This window comes from Festucalex cinctus, chromosome 6 (genome assembly GCF_051991245.1).
Source record: "Festucalex cinctus isolate MCC-2025b chromosome 6, RoL_Fcin_1.0, whole genome shotgun sequence".
Lineage (NCBI taxonomy): Eukaryota > Metazoa > Chordata > Actinopteri > Syngnathiformes > Syngnathidae > Festucalex > Festucalex cinctus.
Window position 1 is genome coordinate 27657293 of NC_135416.1, and position 21856 is coordinate 27679148.

At 45.7% G+C, this 21856-nt stretch overlaps 1 protein-coding gene across 1 annotated transcript in view; it reads right to left on the bottom strand.

Moving 5' to 3' along the window:
* The window catches only part of LOC144020129 (coiled-coil domain-containing protein 40-like), a 55237-nt gene that overhangs the window by 17654 nt on the left and 15727 nt on the right, over positions 1 to 21856 (bottom strand). The window contains exons 13-17 of the mRNA XM_077523243.1: positions 11236 to 11393; positions 3967 to 4089; positions 3537 to 3658; positions 2255 to 2498; positions 1620 to 1802 (exon numbers count right to left, since the gene is read on the bottom strand). Of these exons, the coding sequence (XP_077379369.1) occupies positions 1620 to 1802; positions 2255 to 2498; positions 3537 to 3658; positions 3967 to 4089; positions 11236 to 11393 (830 nt within the window). The remainder of the gene's footprint in view (positions 1 to 1619; positions 1803 to 2254; positions 2499 to 3536; positions 3659 to 3966; positions 4090 to 11235; positions 11394 to 21856) is intronic.

Consider the following 21856-nt stretch of genomic DNA (forward strand, 5'->3'; position numbering starts at 1 on the left):
GCAGAATGGACGACGCATCACTGAGGACATTCTTTTACGAGGCAATGGCGATCGTCAACAGCAGACCTCTTACAGTTGACAATCTAAGTGACCCAAACAGCCCAGAGCCAGTGACCCCAAATCACCTACTTACTATGAAGTCAAAGTCAGCCTTGCCCCCTCCAGGCAAATTCATCCGAGAGGACATCTATGCACGCAAAAGGTGGCGGCATGTACAGTACTTAGAACAATTTTGGTCCCGTTGGAAAAGGGAATACCTATCCAACATCGCAGTAAGGCAGAAATGGCATACTCCCAGGAGAAACTTGAAAGTTGGAGATGTTGTAATGGAGAAGATGGATGATTTGCCACGCAATGAATGGAGATTAGCACGCGTAATGGACACAGTAACAGACCAAGATGGACTTGTGAGAAAAGTGAAAATTCTTTTTGGAGACAAGAAGACCGAGAAAGGAAAATCTTCTGGAAGACTTTCTATCGTGGAACGCCCATTGCAGAAACTGGTTCTGCTCCTTGAGACTGATCATTCATATTCTGCAGTTTAATGTTTATGCGTTAAGGACTGTGTGTTTCAAAGAGGTCAAAGGTTACATGTCATTTTTGATTAGGAAATCATTATTACTCCATTCCATAACCAGTTGAGTATAATGATTTGGTGGGAGTGTAAATGAACCGGTTGTTGTTTTGTTGTATTGCATTTTTTGTGCTATAGAGTTGTTTTGTTCCTTTGCGCCATTGCAGTATAGGTGATGATTTTATTTTGAAGTGAACAGGAAGTAGTGTTAAAAATCGAAAGGAAATGACTTAACGAACGGACATTCCGCCTTTTGGTAGCGTCGTCCAAGGTTGAGGAAGACGTGTGTACGCGGCAGCTAGATAGAACGAAAACAACTAACTTTAAAGACTCACCGACTACTCATTAGCACCTGGTTGAGAAGGGAACGAGGTTTGTGTTTGTTATATTTATGGTTAATTGATTAATATCGTTACATTTCACGTTGTTTGTTTGTGTCATTTGCTGCGTGGTGAAATACTGTACTATCATTTTCACCCACTAGAGTGTGCTAACGCACTACGCTAAGGCTCAAGATTCTGTTTATTTTGCTGAGGATTTGTATTTCTGTATGGTTTATTTTTCGTTATAAGTAAAAGGCAAAGGGCAAGGATACATTTTGTATATACTATGTTAATTGTAGGCAAAAGATAAAACGATAAGGAGATTCATTTGTGGTACAGGGTCTAAATGGGGTAAAATGTATGTATGGAACATGCCGTTTGAGTGGTTAATTGTATTTATTTTGTTTTGTATTGTAGCTCTTACGGTGTGTTCACGATAAGGAAAGGTCAATAAAATAAATTGTGAACCATCAGTTGGAGAGACCAACTTTATTCAACCCGGGATGCTACAATTAGCAGAATAAATTGTGTTCAACATTATTTGTATTTACAAGCTTTCTTTTGGGAAAAGTGAATCCAAACAAGATTGACCAGTTATCTGCAGCCGATTGTCTTACTTTAGAGCATCTATTGTACGTTGAGATATTCTTGCAATGGCCTCAGTCAATGGTAAAGGTACAAATAGTGTGACCTTAGATGTGAAATCAGTTTCAGAAGTTTACCTTCTCTTTCTTGATTTCGGCATTCTTGTTGGTGAGTTGCTGGTAATACTGAGCAGCCTTGTTGTCCATGAGCTTCTGCAGCATTTGGGTCGTGATGGAGTTCTCTAACTCCAGGTGCTTATTTTTGTTCTTCTCCAGCATTCGTCTCTGTTCAATCAACTTAACCTGTAGGCCGTTATCTTCCTGAACAAATAGAAGACAAGACATGTTCATTATCCATCCATTTTCTTGACCGCTTATTCCTCACAAGGGTCGCGGGGGGTGCTGGCGCCTATCTCAGCTGGCTCTGGGCAGTAGGCGGGGGACACCCTGGACTGGTTGCCAGCCAATCGCAGGGCACACAGAGACGAACAACCATCCACACTCACAAGCACACCTAGGGACAATTCGGAGCGCCCAATTAACCTGCCATGCATGTCTTTGGAATGTGGGAGGAGACCGGAGTACCCGGAGAAGACCCACGCGGGCACAGGGAGAACATGCAAACTCCACCCAGGAAGGCCGAAGCCTGGACTCGAACCGGAGTCCTCAGAACTGGGAGGTGGACGTGCTAACCACTCGACCACCGTGCCGCCCCGTGTTCATTATCTGTTCGATAAAATCATAGCTGCTGCGCTGCTTAGTATTTGTCAAACCTTAGTGAGCTGTTCGAGTGTCCGCTCTGTCTGGCCCAGAACACGCATGTATGTGTTGTATTGGTCCTGCAGCGTTTCATGCTGGGTCTGCTTCTGCTTGATCATATTTTTGGTGACATCACAATCCAACTGGGCGCTGTTCAGAAGCATGGTAAAAGTCTCGCTTTTCTCTTGCAGTTCAGAGAGGCATTTCTTGTTGCCTTCAATCTCTCTGTCCAGCACAATCACTTCGTGTTCAGCCACGCTGTGGGAAACATGGGTAGCATTACTCTATTGAGTCATCAAATCCAACAGTGTCAAAAATAAAGTTATTTCATGTACTGTAGTTGCTATATCAAGCAGAGTGTTGTGATATTTGCGTGTCAATAGTCATCATGTGATTGATGATAACATGAGCATATTTATGAAGTTATTTTGCAAGAGTTTATTACCGCTTTTAAGTAAGTAGAAATACCATGATGTACCTGAACGAGTTTAATGAACAAAAGTTCATAAACTCATTGGTGAAGTGTATTTGTAAATGTGTGATTCTGGCGTCTGTTCAAAAACGCCAAGTTTGGATCGACTTCCAGGAGAAAACCTGGCTAAACACTGGGTAAACAAGCCGTCTAATGTAGGGGAACAATGAACTTATTTGGCAAGCCAAGCCACAGTGACTTGCACAGCCTCATACGTTGTCAAATTTGGACTTTGCGAGCGGGGTGGAGAAGGTGACAAGGTTGTAGGATGAAAGTTACAACTGTCATTTTTGAAACACTGAACATAGTTCAAAATTTGGAATTATGAACTATGAGCTGAACAGGTTCATTTCAAAATGTGTAAACTGAACTTTGAATGAGTTTCCCATCACTCAGTGCTTACAGTTGGCACTCTTTTGAAGGTGTGTAGCACTTTGGAGCTCTGTTGAGTTTCAGAACTTCTTGAGAATGTAATTGGTCACAAGCAACACAACTAGCCACTTTTTCTAAACCTTAGGAGACGTTTGGCAACAAAGTGACATGGAAGCATTCTCTCACAGTCTTAACGACCATTAGACTGCATGTAATTTCTTAAAAGTGCAAATGATATGTAGACTTTGGAGACACTGGTGTCGTTCAGGATATAAGGTTGTGCTGCTTTCTTACTCACCTCTATCGTAGCATAGAGAAGACTATAAAAATGTACAATGAATTATTAACCGCAGTAATTTTACAAAACATAAGGGGGATTTAAAAAAAAAAAAAAAGCCACCCAATTCCTATTCAACAGGAATGTCATTTCAATGTTTGTAAAACATTCTCACCAAACAGCCTCTCGTATTGCTCCAAATTCCACATCTTGCTTCCTCATATTGAGTAGGCTGCTGTTCCACTGCTGCAGCAACTGCTTTTGTGCCATCGCCAGAGACTCCATTTGCATTTCAGCCTGAACACACATTTGCATAAAAGACAAAGGGGTTACTCCTCCTTCATGGGAATAATAAAATATATCTATCGATCCATCCATCCTTGTTCTACATTGCTTATCTTCATTAAGGTGACAGGTAAGTAGAGCTTTTCCCAGCTGATTAGGGAGAGTAGCTGAGTACACCCTAGACTGGTCACTGATCAATACATATAAACGAACATTCATTCCCACTCACATTCACACCTCTGGGCAATTTACAGGCTTCAGCTAACCTGAGAAGCATCTTTTGGTAGGATTGTGGGCTTTTTTTGCAGTATATACTGTACCTCAGAAAGAGCCTCTTTGGTTGCTTGTGTTGTCTCTGCCTGGGCATTGGTCTGGGCCTCATATAGGTTCATCTGTTCTGTCAGTCTGTCCAATTCCTTCGTTAGGCGCTCTACAAACATATCCTGTTGGTAGAACAATTGTCATTAAAATGTAATCAGCATCCATTGAGTAATTACCTTAAATAAAGGGGGAGGGGGAAAAAATCTCAAAACATTTTCTCTATACAATGAGTCAGAAAGCATTCATAAATTATATATTTTTGGGGAGATGAGTTCTTGCAGTATTTGTGAGTTCACAAACTCCAGAGAATGCATCTTTACTGAGCCCGTTGATTTCCACCGATCCGAACCGCCGGACCAATCACAGAGCTACATTGTGTTTGGGGCGTGACATGCAGCTGTGACGAAACCAGGAAGCCAGTGCCGACACCGGGGCAAACAAACAAACCTAACATGGACGAATGGACGCTGCAATTAATTCTGTTCATGCATGTTTCGCTTATTTCGCTGGATGCAGAAAAAGCATTCGATAAAGTTAACTGGTCCTTCCTCTTTGCTGTCTTAAATAAATTCGGCTTCGGGGAGTCATTCATTCAATGGGTCTCAATATTATATGATTCTCCTAAAGCTACAGTTACTACTAATGGGATTACATCACAGAGTTTTACTTTACAAAGGGGAACAAGACAATGGTGCCCAATTTCTCCTTTATTATTTGCAATATTTATTGAGCCGCTTGCATTAGCTATACGTCAGGATGGACGGATCCAAGGAATCCACTCCGGGACAATAGAACATAAAATTAATCTATATGCCGATGATATATTACTCTATTTAGAAGAACCTGCTATCTCGCTAGGGGAAGCATTTAAATTAATAACTAAATTCTCTCACTTATCAGATTACTCTATTAACTGGACAAAATCAACATTATTACCTATTACAGAAAATTCATGGAATCCTACAAGTCAGGATCCACACTACTCCTTTCCTACAGGTAATTTAAAATACTTAGGTGTTAAAATTTCACCTAAGTTAACTGAATTAACTTCTTTAAATTTTCCACCATTATTGGATAGTATCCGTAGTGACCTGGAGCGCTGGAATAATCTTCCGATCTCTTTAATAGGACGGATAGCTACTATAAAAATGAAAGTTTTACCAAAGATTAATTATTTATTTTCAATGATTCCATTTAAACCTACGTCTAACTGGTTCCAATCGCTGGACTCTGCTATCATAAAATTCTATTGGAATAAAAAAAAAAGCCAAAATTAGTCTATCTACTCTTCAGGAAAGTAAATCTAAAGGAGGTTTAGAGGCACCAAACTTTATGTACTATTATTTAGCTAATCAACTACAATATCTTGTGCTATGGACACAACCCAACAGAGATACTAACTGTTGGTTGGAATTGGAGCAGAAGGATTGTAATAATCTTAGACTGTCAGATTTACTCTTTATTACAAAATCAATAAGACGACATAATTGTTTTAAAAACCCAATGATAGCCGCCACCCTGACTGCCTGGTGGAAGGCATTAGAAATTACAAACTCCCAATTGGCGCCCTGTGGGCTCTCTCCCATTTGGCATAACCCCGACTTTCAACTTAATAATCAGTCGTTCCATTTAAGCCTATGGGAGCAGAAAGGAATTACACACCTTCATCATCTTTTCTCAGATAATAAGTTTATATCGTATACAAACTTGGTCCAGAAATATGAAATAAAAAAGGGAAATTTCTTACATTATCTGCAAGTTAAAAATATGGTTAAGAAACAAATCCCAACACTTCAGGATACGCTCCAACTGCCTGTCTTAGCTAAAGATATTATAAAGCTTTCTCCAACAACAATAAAGAAAATATCAAAAATATATAAGTTATTTTTATACACAAATAAAACGTATTTACCGACTTTAAAATGGGAAAAAGACTTGTCTATAGTTCCAGAACCAGACTTTTGGACCCAAATCTGTGAAAATGTATTTAAAATGACCAAACAGACAAATTTGCAACTTATCCAATATAAGATACTTCATAGAACATATATTACACAATATATGATGAAAAAAATGGGACTCTCTGACTCCGACATTTGTCTCCAGTGCTCACAAAACACTGCCGATACTTATCTTCATGCTTTATGGTCATGTACTCCAGTGCTGCATTTCTGGACTAAAATCTTGGAAAAGCTCGCTGATATATTAAACTGTAGGCTTCCTGTATCTCCAAGATTGTGTTTACTAGGTGACTTAACAATAACTGAGCTACCATGTAAACAATCTCAATCTATATTTATAGCCCTTACTATTGCTAAAAAAATAATCCTTGTCAATTGGAAAAATAAACAATCTCTAAATATCGACCACTGGTTAAACTTACTAATAAATTATATCTCAATGGAAAAAATCTCTGCCTTAAATAAAAATCAAGTATCAAGATTTAAACAAATATGGTCTATGTACATAGAATATTTTAATCTCAATTTGGCAACTTAATCCTGCCAAGATTCTGCCTGTTAACGAGAGCCACCACATCGTTACAACTTCTGTTTTCGCTGCTTCTGTATTTGGTATTTTGTATCTGATTGTTTTTATTTTTATATAGTCAGGAACCTAGTTGCTGCTAGTGGGCTCGAGCATACCACACTATACGACACTATACTCAATAACTCCTTAAGATCTATTTCTAGTGGGCACTAAGCATCAACACTTGGTGTTACTGCATGCTAATTAGTCAACTTTCTTGACGCCGTCCCCTGTGGTCGGGCGGGGGTGGTTCTGCCCCCCCCCCCCCGTTGTCTGCTCGGTGGCGGTTGCGTCTTGGCCGCTCCCTGGGCCCCCTGTGGGGTGCGGTGTTGGGGTGCTTCCCCTGGTGCCCGGGGCGGTGCCGTCCCGGCGCGGTCCGCTGCTCCGTGCCCGGCGGCGCGGTTCGGGGTGGGTGGGCCTCCGGTGTGCCTCGTGGTTCCCTCTCCCCTCCCCCTTCCTCCCCCCCGTCGCCTCTCCCTCCTCGCCTCCTCCCGCCCATCCTCCTCTGCCTCCCGGTCCCTTTTCCCTTGTCGCCCTCCCTCCTCCCCCCCCCCCCCCCCCCCCCCGCCTCCTGCCCTGCAGCCGCCCTTTCGCCTTCTTGTCGTCTTCTCCCCGCTCCCCCCCCCCCCCCCCCCCCCCCCTTCCCTGTCTGCCCTGCGGCCCCTCCCCCTCCCTCTCCCTGGGCCTGGGGCTCCCTCCCCGGCCCGGGCGTCGGGCTCCGGGCGTCGGGCTCTGGGGGCCGGGCGAGGGTTTGGGGCCTGCCCCACTCCGGTATAACTCCTGGCGCCCCGGGCGGGCTCCGGTGGCCGGTGGGCTGTCCGGTAGCCCTGCTGCGCTGGCTGTCCACCCATTGTGGTGCCGGGTGGATGAGGTGGGGGGCGGGTGGGGGTGGGGGTGCTGGGGGGCGGGCGTGCCACCTACACCCGCCGGGTTGGGTGAGGCCCCGCTGGTCGCTCCTCTTACTCACTTCACTAGCTTGCACTATACACTTTGTAAATATACACATAGGGCACACAACACATTTCTTGGTGGGGTGGGGAAGGGTGGAAACACCGTCTTCACCCTTCAACTCCCCTCCAATTTTAATGCACCTCACGTCCAAGGGGAGGGGTGAGTTGGGGCGGGGAGCCATCAGAGGGGATGGACTGCAGTGCCTGGCAGCGCTGTGGTCCCCCCCATTTGTGTCCCTGCCCCACCACTTTGTCCCTCCATTCCCTTTTTTAATGCACCACACATATACATATTCATTTTTTGGGGGGGGATACGGGTGTGTCGGAGTAGGGGAAATTTTTTTCCCTCTGCTCCTACTCACCTGCTCCCAATTTTAATGCACCACACGCACACACTTGTATATACACTGGGTGGGGCCACATTCACGGTGTAAGGGTAGAGCTCGCCAGTCGGCGAGCTGGCGGACTCAGTAACAGGGTTAAGTGTCACTAGTACTCTGGCGTGACGACCGGGGCCTCTCCCCACCGGGCTCGGTGTTCTGGTGTTCCGCCTTCTCCCCTGGTGCTTCCTCCTCTGCTTCCCCCCTCCCGCCGCTGTGCAAATCTCGCGTGGCTGGAGGTGGGGTGGGCACATCTTCCCTCTCTGCGCTGCTGCCCGGTGCCGGTTTCCTGGTTTCCAATCCATCAAAGTGAAGTCCAGCACCAACAAGACCCCTCCTGCGTGGTTACAAAACCGGAGTCTTATGCCAACCCCAGAAACCTCATACTTCTAATAAATTAAGATCTCAAGTGACCAGAGGAAAAACTAAAGAGAGGAAGGAGGGAAGGATAGATAAAGCAAAGTGAGAACCACAGACACCAGCACCAACTGATTCAAGGGGCTGTGGGAGGGAGAGGGTACTTCTGTTGAGTTTCAGTAGATGCTGGTGCGACGGATCTGGCATGCATAAGGACCACCACCAAAGAAAGAAGCCGTCAACCGCGGTCCAGCAAAGCGAGCACCCCCCCCCACCCCCGGAATCCCCAGGCCGCGGCAGCACCAAGGCCACCCCCAAGCCACCCGAGCGGACACCGGTCGGCGAGCCGACCCAGACACCCGGAACACCCCCGCCCCAGCCCCGGCCCACACCCCCGAGCCCAAGGCCGCAGAACGAGGCCCAGCGGGCCCCCACAGCGCCCCACCGGTCCCCAGCCCCCATCCCCCCACGACCCCCCCGCACCCCACCCAAACCCGCCATCCACCACGACCCAGGCCCCACCACCCCCGACCCCCAAACCCCCGAACACACCCCGACCCCCAGCACCCAACCCCCCACCCACCCATACCTCCACCCCCCCCCAAACAAGCCGCCCCCCCCCGAAGGCCGCCACCACCCCCCCCCGCGAACCCGGCCCCCCGCGAGAACCCCCCACCCCCCCCCGGAAACCGGCACCGGGCAGCAGCGCAGAGAGGGAAGATGTGCCCACCCCACCTCCAGCCGCGCGAGATTTGCACAGCGGCGGGAGGGGGGAAGCAGAGGAGGAAGCACCAGGGGAGAAGGCGGAACACCAGAACACCGAGCCCGGTGGGGAGAGGCCCCGGTCGTCACGCCAGAGTACTAGTGACACCTAACCCTGTTACTGAGTCCGCCAGCTCGCCGACTGGCGAGCTCTACCCTTACACCGTGAATGTGGCCCCACCCAGTGTATATACAAGTGTGTGCGTGTGGTGCATTAAAATTGGGAGCAGGTGAGTCGGAGCAGAGGGAAAAAATTTCCCCTACTCCGACACACCCGTATCCCCCCCCAAAAAATGGGGAAGCGGGGAGAAGACGACAAGAAGGCGAAAGGGCGGCTGCAGGGCAGGAGGCGGGGGGGGAGAGGAGGAGGGAGGGCGACAAGGGAAAAGGGACCGGGAGGCAGAGGAGGATGGGCGGGAGGAGGCGAGGAGGGAGAGGCGACGGGGGGGAGGAAGGGGGAGGGGAGAGGGAACCACGGGGCACACCGGAGGCCCACCCACCCCGAACCGCGCCGCCGGGCACGGAGCAGCGGACCGCGCCGGGACGGCACCGCCCCGGGCAACAGGGGAAGCACCCCAACACCGCACCCCACAGGGGGCCCAGGGAGCGGCCAAGACGCAACCGCCACCGAGCAGACAACGGGGGGGGGGGGGCAGAACCACCCCCGCCCGACCACAGGGGACGGCGTCAAGAAAATTGACTAATTAGCATGCAGTAACACCAAGTGTTGATGCTTAGTGCCCACTAGAAATAGATCTTAAGGAGTTATTGAGTATAGTGTCGTATAGTGTGGTATGCTCGAGCCCACTAGCAGCAACTAGGTTCCTGACTATATAAAAATAAAAACAATCAGATACAAAATACCAAATACAGGAGCAGCGAAAACAGAAGTTGTAACGATGTGGTGGCTCTCGTTAACAGGCAGAATCTTGGCAGGATTAAGTTGCCAAATTGAGATTAAAATATTCTATGTACATAGACCATATTTGTTTAAATCTTGATACTTGATTTTTATTTAAGGCAGAGATTTTTTCCATTGAGATATAATTTATTAGTAAGTTTAACCAGTGGTCGATATTTAGAGATTGTTTATTTTTCCAATTGACAAGGATTATTTTTTTAGCAATAGTAAGGGCTATAAATATAGATTGAGATTGTTTACATGGTAGCTCAGTTATTGTTAAGTCACCTAGTAAACACAATCTTGGAGATAAAGGAAGCCTACAGTTTAATATATCAGCGAACTTTTCCAAGATTTTAGTCCAGAAATGCAGCACTGGAGTACATGACCATAAAGCATGAAGCATTAGTTCCACTAATTCTAATGGGGAAAGCTGTGTTCAAAATCTGAGCAAAATGAAGGTCAAACAGCTTCATAAAACAGATTGTGTTCAACCCCTGTGAGACCACACATTTTTAACTTGTACAACAGCCTTAGACTTGCTCATGTTTCATTTTTCTCCACAACAAATTAGGCTGTCCTGGTTGTTTAAACTTTTTAGTTTAGGATTAAATAATATAATCATATGTTCTTATTGCCTTTTAAAGCTGCTCAATGCAGGAAATTGAATTGAAAATCGCTAATGCAACGTGTGGCCGAAAAATAAACTGCACACTCCCTTCTTCATGTATGTACACGATATATTGTGCGTCCAAGAGACCAAGTGGAAAGACAATATAAAATGGAGGATGCAAAAGATAGGGTTAAATGGAAAAGGAAAAGCTGAAAGGAAAAGAAGAACTGCTTTAATCAAGCAAAACTGTATTTTATCTGAACATTTGATTATTCTATAGAGTTTTCAGTAGGATACTCTAAAATATTCAATAAGTACAGCCCTACATTTGACCTGGTTCAAGTGCTCGGGAGGCACCCGCCAAAAACTGCTCCTCAAATTAATAAGAAGTTGGAACTCAAATGAAGTAATTGCTTATCACAAATGCTCCTCAAAAAAATATTAAAGTTATTTCTTAGCTTGGCTATGTTTTAAGTGTCTTCTGATGGCAAAAATGTTACCATTGTATTACCTTTAGTTCCACTAATTCTAATGGGGAAAGCTGTGTTCAAAATCTGAGCAAAATGAAGGTCAAACAGCTTCATAAAACAGATTGTGTTCAACCCCTGTGAGACCACACATTTTTAACTTGTACAACAGCCTTAGACTTGCTCATGTTTCATTTTTCTCCACAACAAATTAGGCTGTCCTGGTTGTTTAAACTTTTTAGTTTAGGATTAAATAATATAATCATATGTTCTTATTGAGACCTCTGCATTTCGTTTGAGCCAGTTCACCTGCTTGAGTTTCTGTTCTTCAGCCTTTGATTTCTTGGTCCGTAATATTTTGGTGGCATTCCTTGTTGCTTTTAAATTTGATTGCAGATCTTCACTGACTTCTTGTGTGAAGACGACATGCAAATTCACTTTTTCTAGCTCTGTCTGCAACTTGGACACTATGCAACAAAAACACAGACAGACATAGATAGAGCCTCTGACATTGACATGAGATATCAAACATCAACTTAAATGTATAATGGAAGGCAATATAGTCCCACCATCTTGTGTTGCAGAAAGGGTATGTATTGTGAAAAACTGTTGTTGTAACTGCCAGGTTTCATCGATTTGGGGCCTTAAGAATACATTGGCCATCATGAATGACAATCCTTCACCGGCTTGTATACAAATACAAGCACCAGCCACAAGAAAAACACCCACCGCTGAGCGAGGCGGGGCTTGATGTCGGTAGGAACGCACCCACAGGATACAAACCACGAGTTGTCAATCTTACAAGAGTCTGAGTGTTAAGAATTCTTCAAGTTGTTCTGTCTGCTTTGTTTACGATTGTCTTATTTTGAAATTCATGCTTTTAATTTGAAAGGCCGCGCTCGATTTCCGCTTCCTGTTTTCCGTCCTCCGTGCGTCTTTCAGATCGCAGCGTGCAGTAGTAAATGACGACGTACTGTAAATCTGCACATGCAAATAAGGTTACATTTTGAGTTGATTAAAAGTTCAAGTTCAACTAAAGATTGCATTCTCTCTTACCGGAGCACCCCATAGTGGTTAATCTATCCTAAATAACCAGTTCAGAGGTTGAATCCTCAACAAAGGTCCTTCGAGACGGATATTTAACTGCTATTGGACATGTCTTCAGTGGAGAACTTGACGTCACCTCCCGATCCTGAGGTTCAGCAACGACATAGGAGACAACTAAGCACACCCAAGCATCTAGAGGACTACATCCTTGCCTACCATCCACAGAGGTCTGCACTTTCCTCCCACCCCGACCGGAGGGGTCATGAGGAGCAGAGAGGAGCAGCGATCACCACTGATGGTGGACAAGCGGATGTGAGTGATCACTCTGTCAACAGCAGAGCTTCACCGAGTCCCAGTTCAGGTGACCTGTTGAGCACCACAGCATTAAAACAACTTGTTGAATCCATGTCCAAGAGTGAAAAGGAGGATAGGATGGAAATAGCACATCTCACTAACAAACTTGTACAATATGAAGCAAAACAACGTCGCCGCCAAGAGTTGTTAGACCACATTACGTCGTTCCTCCAGCGAGAAGAGGAGGATGATAACTACTGTGCGACAAGCACGACATCACAGCTACAACAACTACAGTCCTCATTCCCCCTTCCTACACATGTCTACCCTCCAAATCATTTACCTCCAGCGACAAGACAGGTACATGATATGACAGCTCAGGCGGAGGCACACACAACAATAAGCATGAATTCCAAGTTGGAGGGCGCAAATAAGGACAGAGATGACATGGCAGGATGTCACATGATACAATCTGCCTTTCAAGCAATACAGCCAGCTACTGTATCGACTCCCACGTCTCCTCGCTCGATCATCTCATCTGGTATGATGACACCAGCCTTGGCCCAACAACATCCCATGAGTACTGTCCCATCGCAGCCGCAGGTGACAGAGCAGGTTCACAACAATATTGATTTTGTTCCCATAAATCAATCACCGCAGCAGTCTCCGCCCACAGCTTCCTACCCTAGCTATCCAGCAAGATTGAGCTATCCTGCAGCTTCACCTCGAGCTTCGTCAACCTACAGTCCGCCTCACTATGCGACCGTACCCAAGCCGTCAGTTCCATCCATTCCAGTAGTGAATCATAATCACCTAGAGGTCCAGCCACAGCTGCCAACAAGCCAGATCATGACTCCACGAAACTCCGATCTGCCACAACGTTCAATATATGGCGTGCCAAAGCCCAAAATCCCCAACTTCACTACAGATAGTGAGAGGGAGTTTGCCAACCTCAAGCTAGCCCTCGATAATCTACTTGAGCCATATCCTGAACTTTCTGAAAAATATAAGTACCATGTGTTACTGGAGCACCTTGAACTGCCCGAAGCGCAGATGATTGGCCAGTCATGCCGTCATGATCCATTCCCGTACTCGGCTACTATGCAAGCTTTACAACTTCAGTATGGACAGCCCCACCAGCTGGCACAAAGCGAGATAGCTGCCATCCTGAATATGCCAGATGTTAAGTCTGGGGATGCACGCACATTTCAAAGCTTCACCCTCAGGGTTCACCTCCTAGTTAGCATGCTACTTTCCTTGGAGGGACCACAGGGGATGGAATTAAATTGCTGTTCCCATGTCGATCGCTTACTGAGTAAGCTACCCAAGTACCTCAGAGATGGCTTCATTGAATATCTCCAGCTAACAGGGAAGCTCAACACCATGAGTCTCAACCCTTACAACCTGCAAGATTTAAATGGATGGCTTCAAGGGAAAGCTCAACAACAGCGCCTCTCAAGTAGATTAGTTCAGCGCTACCAGGTGGAGAAACCAAGCAATGATGGGAAAGAGAAGACCCCATTTAAGAGCAAAGGTCGGAGCATAGCGGTGTACCACGGCACAGAGCCCCCTCCACCAAATGTCTCCAGTAAGTCCAAGTCATCCGGTGGCAAGAAACAGTTCACAGTACACTGCCTATTCTGTGACAGCAAAGAACACTACATTAGTCGCTGTCCTCAAATAAAAGAGCAATCAGCAGTAGAGATAAACAAGGGGATAACAGAAGGAAAACGCTGCTGGAAGTCTGCACGTCATCACACACCTGATTCGTGCAACTTGAAAAAACCCTGTAGTGACTGTGGCGATATTCATCTCCAAGTTCTCCATGACGTTGCTCAATACTACTCCACTGATTCACCGTTGGCGACCACCGAGAGCCGTGTGTACTTGACACCAAGTGTAAGATCAGCTCAAGTGCTTTTGAAGGTAGTTCCAGTTGTGCTACACCACAAGGCCCAGTCATTGGAGACCTTTGCTGTATTAGATGATGGAGCACAACGAACTCTGATTTTAACATCAGCCGTCAAACAACTGCGGTTGAGGGGTGACTCAGAGACCCTCGCCTTACGCACAGTGCGACCTGACGTTACGCACCTCCCAGGTGTAAAAGTCAGCTTTGAAATCTCTCCCCGAGATAACCCACAGAAGCGGTACAATGTACAAGGAGCATTTACCGCAGCAGGTCTGGATCTGATGGAGCAAACGTACCCGGTTCAGATGCTTCAGAAACGTTACTCCCACCTGAAAGGAATACCACTGAAGTCATTCTACGACATATGCCCACTGGTGCTTATCGGCTCAGATCAGGTACACTTAATTACTGCTACGGAGCCGACTCGTCAAGGAACCAATGGTGGTCCCATTGCCATCCGAACCGCCCTCGGCTGGGCACTACAAGGTGCACAGGGGTGTACTAATGAACAGACTCCAATACAACAGTGCCTCTTCACTTCAGTCACTAGTCTGGATGATCTCCTGTTCCAGAATGTTGCAAGGCTATGGCAGCTCGATGTCTTACCATTCCGCAATGAGAAAGTGGTCGTCCGTTCACGCGAGGATCAGGAGGCCATGAACCTGCTGGAAAAGAAAACCCAGCGTCTACAAGTTGCAGGTGTCAACCGATACGCAACCCCTCTATTGAGGAAGAATGGCGCCCCTAAGCTCAACAGCTCTACAACGGCAGTCATGGCTCTTTTAAGAGCCACCGAGAAACGACTAAAAAGGGATCCAGAGAAGGCTTCAATCTACTCGGCTGAGATCGTCAAGCTTACTGAAGCTGGATACGCAAAATTGCTTAGCCCGGAAGAGGTGAAGCAGTCTGGAGAAGCATGGTATCTTCCACACCATCTCGTTTGTCACAACAATAAGCCACGATTGGTTTTCAACTGTTCGTTTCGACACCAAGGAGTCTCCCTGAACGACCAGCTTCTACCCGGGCCTACGCTGAGTCCATCTCTAGTAGGTGTCCTCATTCGATTTAGACAGCACCAAGTGGCAGTGAGTGGAGATATCCGTGCGATGTTTCACCAAGTTCGTCTACTACCAGAGGATAGACCACTCTTGCGGTTCATCTGGCGAGGCATGCACTGTGAAGACCCGCCAGACGTGTATGAATGGCAAGTGTTACCCTTTGGCACAACAAGTAGCCCTTGCTGCGCTATATTCGCTCTTCAACAACATGCACGTAATTATCAAGAGAGCCATCCGAAAGTTCTGCAGTCAGTTCAGCAGAGCTTTTATGTCGACAACTGCCTTGAAAGTTTTCCTACCATCTCGGCCGCTACACAGAGAGTAGACCAACTGCTCACTGTACTGGCAGAAGGAGGGTTTGACCTCCGACAGTGGGCAAGCAATCAGCCTGCAGTGATCGCCCATCTTCCCACCGAGGCCAGGTCTCCCTCTACGGAGCAATGGCTGAGCCAGAGCCACACCGAGCCACTTGAACCAACTCTAGGCCTGAGATGGAACTGTGCTGCTGACACTCTTGGGTATCAGTACAGAATCATCGAACACTCAACACTGACGATGAGAACAGCTTATCAAGTATTGGCAAGCTAGTACGACCCCCTGGGGTTTCTGGTCCCATATATCACGCGTGCTAAGCTCATAATTCAGCAGTTATGGGCCAAACAAAGAGACTGGGATGACCCTGAATTACCCGTCCACCTTCGACAAGCCTGGGAAACCTGGGAAGATGAGCTGAAACATCTAGACAGTGTGTCAATTCCCCGATGCTACTCTCCAGTCTCCGCTGACGACAACACTCCGATGTATACGCTTCATATCTTTTGCGACGCTTCAGAACGAGCATATGGAGCAGTAGCCTACCTTGCAGTACATGCAGAGGACATCATTCACACATCCTTTGTAATGGCCAGGTCCAGAGTTGCTCCCAAAAGACAGCAGTCCATACCACGTCTTGAACTGTGTGCAGCCCTGGCAGGAGCGCAACTAGCCAAGCTCCTCGAGACAGAAATGACTCTCCCTGTACAACAAACAATCCTCTGGTCTGACCCAACCACCGTTCTTGAATGGTTGCAGTCGGACTCATGCCGATTCAAGGTGTTCGTTGGAACCCGTGTATCGGAGATTCAAGAACTAACAGACCGCCAGGCTTGGTGGTACGTTGACAGTCAGAACAACCCCGCAGATGACATAACTCGAGGGAAATCATTGCTGGAACTAACACAGTCGGGTCGCTGGAAACAAGGACCCGAGTTCCTCACACAGAAGGCGGAGCACTGGCCAAAGAAGCCAGAGCAAGCCACAAAAGACAGCTCATCTGAGTTGAAGCCCATCACCTTCTGCTGGTTAGCATCAGTCGAGACCAACAAACACATCCCCGACGCCACTCAGTTTAGCTCTTGGAAGGAGTTGCTGGATGCAACACGACGAGCGCATGGGGCGGCAGCGGACTCAGAGCCTGACCAGTCAATCAGCCATCGAGATGCAGAGCTCTTGCTGCTGAGAAGGTGTCAAGAGTAGAGCTTCCCGGAAGAAGTTACTGCTTTAAAGGAACAGAAACTGTGCACAATCACAGTAGACTTGTGAGCCTCGCTCCTGAGTGGGACACAGCCTCATTGCTCATCAGAGTCGGAGGAAGACTACGGAGACTACGAGACCCAAGTGTTGGAGAGATTCATCCTATTGTGCTTGATTCGAAGCACCCGGCAGTCAAGCTTCTTATCAAAGACATTGATGAGCGTCTGCTACACCCAGGTACGGAACGAGTCTATGCTGCAGTCCGAAGACGGTTCTGGATCCTGCGAGGACGACAAGCCATCCGATATCATCAACTTAACTGCCCAACCTGTCAGTATTGGAGAGCTCAGCCAACGGTGCCACAGATGGCAGACTTGCCCCCTCAACGTCTGAGACTTCTCTGTCCACCGTTTTACTCAACAGGCGTTGATTGCTTTGGGCCGTACCAGGTGAAGATTGGCAGGAGGGTTGAAAAACGATGGGGCGTTCTTTTCAAGTGTCTCACAATACGAGCAGTTCATATAGAACTTTTGAACTCCCTGGATGTGGATGCTTTCTTGCTTGCTCTTCGTCGTTTCATGGCCAGGCGGGGCAGACCCCAAGAAGTGCTTTCCGATTGTGGTACCAACTTCCGCGGGGCTGACCGAGAGCTACGGGAGGCCTTTGCCGCTATGGAACCCCAACTGAAGGATCAGTTGGCAGATTACCAGATAGACTTCAAGTTCAATCCACCCAATGCTCCTCACTTCGGAGGCGTTTGGGAGAGGGAGGTTCGTTCGATCAAGGCGGGTCTTCGAGTAGCAGTTGGCTGCCAATCTGTTACAGAGGATGTCCTTCACACAATTTTGGTGGAAGTTGAAGGGATTTTGAATGCCAAACCCTTGGGCTATGTATCAGCTGATGTGGCAGACGCTGACCCCGTGACACCAAACCTTCTCCTCATGGGGCGGCGAGATGCGACATTACCTCAAGCTGTCTATGCTCCAGCAAGTATTGGCCGGCGTAGATGGCGCCATTGCCAAACACTGGTGGATCAGTTTTGGCGTCAATTCACAAGGAACTATGCCTGATTTACAGACACGACAGAAGTGGAGGAAGTCAATTGGGGACTTGGCAGTGGACTCAGTTGTGCTAATTGTTGACCCAATGGATCCGAGAGCTCAGTGGCCTGTTGGTAGAGTGGTGAAGACGATCATCAGCCAGGATGGACATGTCAGAACAGCAGATATATTCTGGTCAAAGGCAAGATCTACACAAGACCAGTTGCACGTCTGATCCACCTTCCTGTACTCCAGGATGACACAGAGAACACGAAAGACACTTGAAGAATCTCTGGGTTTACACATTTACTAGGCAAATGTGGGGGCGGCTGTTAAGAATTCTTCAAGTTGTTCTGTCTGCTTTGTTTACGATTGTCTTATTTTGAAATTCATGCTTTTAATTTGAAAGGCCGCGCTCGATTTCCGCTTCCTGTTTTCCGTCCTCCGTGCGTCTTTCAGATCGCAGCGTGCAGTAGTAAATGACGACATACTGTAAATCTGCACATGCAAATAAGGCTACATTTTGAGTTGATTAAAAGTTCAAGTTCAACTGAAGACTGCATTCTCTCTTACCGGAGCGCCCCATAGTGGTTAATCTATCCTAAATAACCAGTTCAGAGGTTGAATCCTCAACACTGAGTTACCATTAGCCTAATAGTATCTGTATCTAAAATGATCCAATTTTACCATGGCAAGAAAAACTATGCTGTAAAACAGTATGTATAGTTGTTTTGCAAAAAGCATGCCACAGACATGGCATGTAATCAAGGCACCTTGAATCTATTTTTAAATTCTGAAATAATGCCTAATAGGCCTCCTTTAAAATTTTAAGCCATCTTCCTTTGATAAATCCTTCTTCAAAGTTATATCATTTGGTATCAGTAACTTGGGAATCTTTTCAAGCCTCAGTCAATGTTTCATTTGAGCTATAATTTTCAACAGATCAAAATCTAACAGCAGTAATACAACATGGCCATGGTGGTAACTATGTTCTGTGTCCAGGCAATGGAGCACACCGATTTATTGTTATTATTACTATTATTATTATTATTATTACTATTATTATTATTATTACTATTATTATTATTATTATTATTATTATTATAATTTTCCCTCCTAGTAGTGCCTACATGGTCATGTCATAAGAGGGTCATGGTAAACATGGGTGGAAAAAACGGTCCATACAAACTTAAGGGGCCTATTCACTAAAGGTTTGCGTCGCCTTTGCACCGCGCTAACCGGTAAAAATGGAGCAATCAGCGAGCGCCTAATTCACTAAACACGCGCAGATGGGCAAATCCGTCACTAAGTGCTCTGCCGAATAGATTGCGTCACGGTGCGCCAGTGTTATTTGCGCGTATGTAAATTAGGTAATTTGCATACATTTTACGCAAAATATGCCCACCCCAATGCAAATGAGACTCATTGATATACAGCTACTAATTCACTAACGCCAGCGCAAATAGCCAAAACCGCGTTAGTGTGACGCAAATAACATTTTTGGAAATCATGTATTAACCTGCTGCAACCTCGACCGTGTTCATGACAGCAGTGCGTGCCATTTGCAGCACAACATCCACGGCAGATCACGCAGAGAGGTGAGAGAGAGAGAGAGAGAGAGAGAGAGAGGGAGGGGGGAATTCTTCTATGTTTGTTTTAAGACATATAACGTAACCTGGGCTGATCGGCAATGGCGGGGAGGCATTTTACGATCATTTTTACGTGCCAGATGCATACTGTACGCCCATGCCAACCTCTGAAAATATATTTTTTAAAAACGATCGAACCAATAATTTGTATTTTATGAATGAATTACGTTGTTGTCGTCCTCTCTACTCTGTAGCTACAGCTTAATGACTGCTCAAACACTTACTCTCGGTCCAACCTCGCTTTCTGATTATGTCATCTTTCTCGCAACTGTTACTATAACAACAACCATGTTCTTGGCGCAAATCCATTGTCATGTGTGGTAAATCAGGTGCAAATTTGCTCCAAGCTGTCAGTTTTTGGGTGTGTTTGCACCGGTATATGATTAGAGCAATATCCTTAGTGAATAGATGGGTAACTGGGCGCAGACTGCGGGTGCAGTTGTGGTGCAATATTTCACGCTATTACCGGACGTGGCGCATTCTTAGTGAATATTAGGGGTGTGACGATATCTCGATACGGCGATAAATCGCGATACTTTCTCTCACGATGGGTTATCGATATGCCTATGCCAAGTATCGATACAGCCGCTGTAACGGCTCCATTGTTCCTTATTGCGCAATTACTTGGCGGGCCGCTAGAGCGCTAGAGGGAGCGCCTCATAAGAGTGACGGGGAAATGTGCGGCAGTCTTCAGCCGAAGAAGACCCAAGTAAACAAAATGCCGGCTGCATACAAGTCAGATGTGGATATATTGATATATGTGGAAAGGATACATTTCGGATTTTATCAAATGGAATAGAGAAGAGACGGACGGGTGGATGCAAGAACTGTCTCACAATAGCTACACTGGAAACATGACGAATATGACATCATCGAGGACTAGACTTGCTAAAGGTAAGAGCTAATTCTCTCTCTGTCTGCTAATTTAATTCTCCAAGGGCAAAGTTGATCACGCACAGCATCTCTGTGTATATTTGCAATCGATTTCCACCCGTAAGCGTAGCTGTGAATGATGGTTTTCGCTACGTGATTTTGTTAGGCGTCAGGGGCACGAGGGAGATGTCTTGCTCGTTGAGTTTAAGCGGGGGCAATACGACACGAAAAACGCAACGCTGTGATAGTTACAAAATGAAATGGAACTCAGCTAAAGCTCCCGAATGTCGGGACACTCTCCCGAACTTCCAAACTACACTAGTGCAACAAGAAATGAGAAATGGCACACTAATACACGAGAGCGGAGGCTCGCTAACAAAACAAAGGGAGAACACATACAAATAGCCAGACCACGACTGAAGACAACCAGGTAAAATAACCGGTCATTTCACTGAGAAAAAGAATTCCAACTTTGTAAGAGGAGATCGGGGCTAAACTAATGCATTTGAGTCTTACCAGCGAGTACACAACGGATGGACATCTATCTTTTTTTTTTTTTTTTTTTTTTTTTTACCATTTACACGCATTCCATCAGTGATTGGGACCTCAAATCATACGTGCTGCTCTTTTACTTTTCTTTTTCTTTTTTTATTTTACAGAAAAGCATGAGCTTTACTTGTGTAAGACATTTATCTGTCCAGTGAGTGACCCAGTTTTGCATAAGTTTCTATGAAAAATGTGTATTATATCGTCAATGTTAGTTTTAAAACATATCTTTCTACTTTTTGAAGCACACAATTTCTGAGCAATGTTAATATTGATTTAATATCTAAAATTTCATTTAAATTTAATTCAAAATTTATATAATGAAACAATTGACTATGTAACTGACTGGCATGTTGTATGACAGTAGCGTTTAAGAAAGACACAAATTTGTTCACAGAAAGTTCTCTGTTGAGAAGACATTTGTATTTGTTTAAAAAAAAATGCACTAAATTACTCACTCTGAAGAAGAGACCAGTTTTAATATGTTTTTTTCAGTGATGGTATGAAAATAAACTATTTTGTCATTGAAAAAACATCAGTTTATGTCTTGAGTAGATTTATCGTGATTATCGTGGACTTATTTCCTAACCAATATATCGATAATCGCAGTATCGTCATATCGCGAGATAATTGTTATCGTGAGCCTCGTATCGCGTATCGTATCGTATCGTGAGGTACCCAGAGGTTCCCACCCCTAGTGAATATGCCCCTTAGAACACAAACATCACCATAGCTTGCAAAAAGCTGGCTAAAAAAGATTATTACCGTGTTCATAAGGCAAGGAAGAATATATTCTGCTGTTCTGTTACTGGTGGGTGTATGATAAAAATGGAGACGATTCCTCTGGAATATCTTACAAATATTCTACACCATCACATAGTGGCTCAACTTCTACAAAATCTGGCATATAACACTTGTGACAACCATACTTTGAACTTGCTTCTACCTGAATGCACTTTTCATATTGCGCAATCAATCTCTTAAGCCTAACAGGTTTGT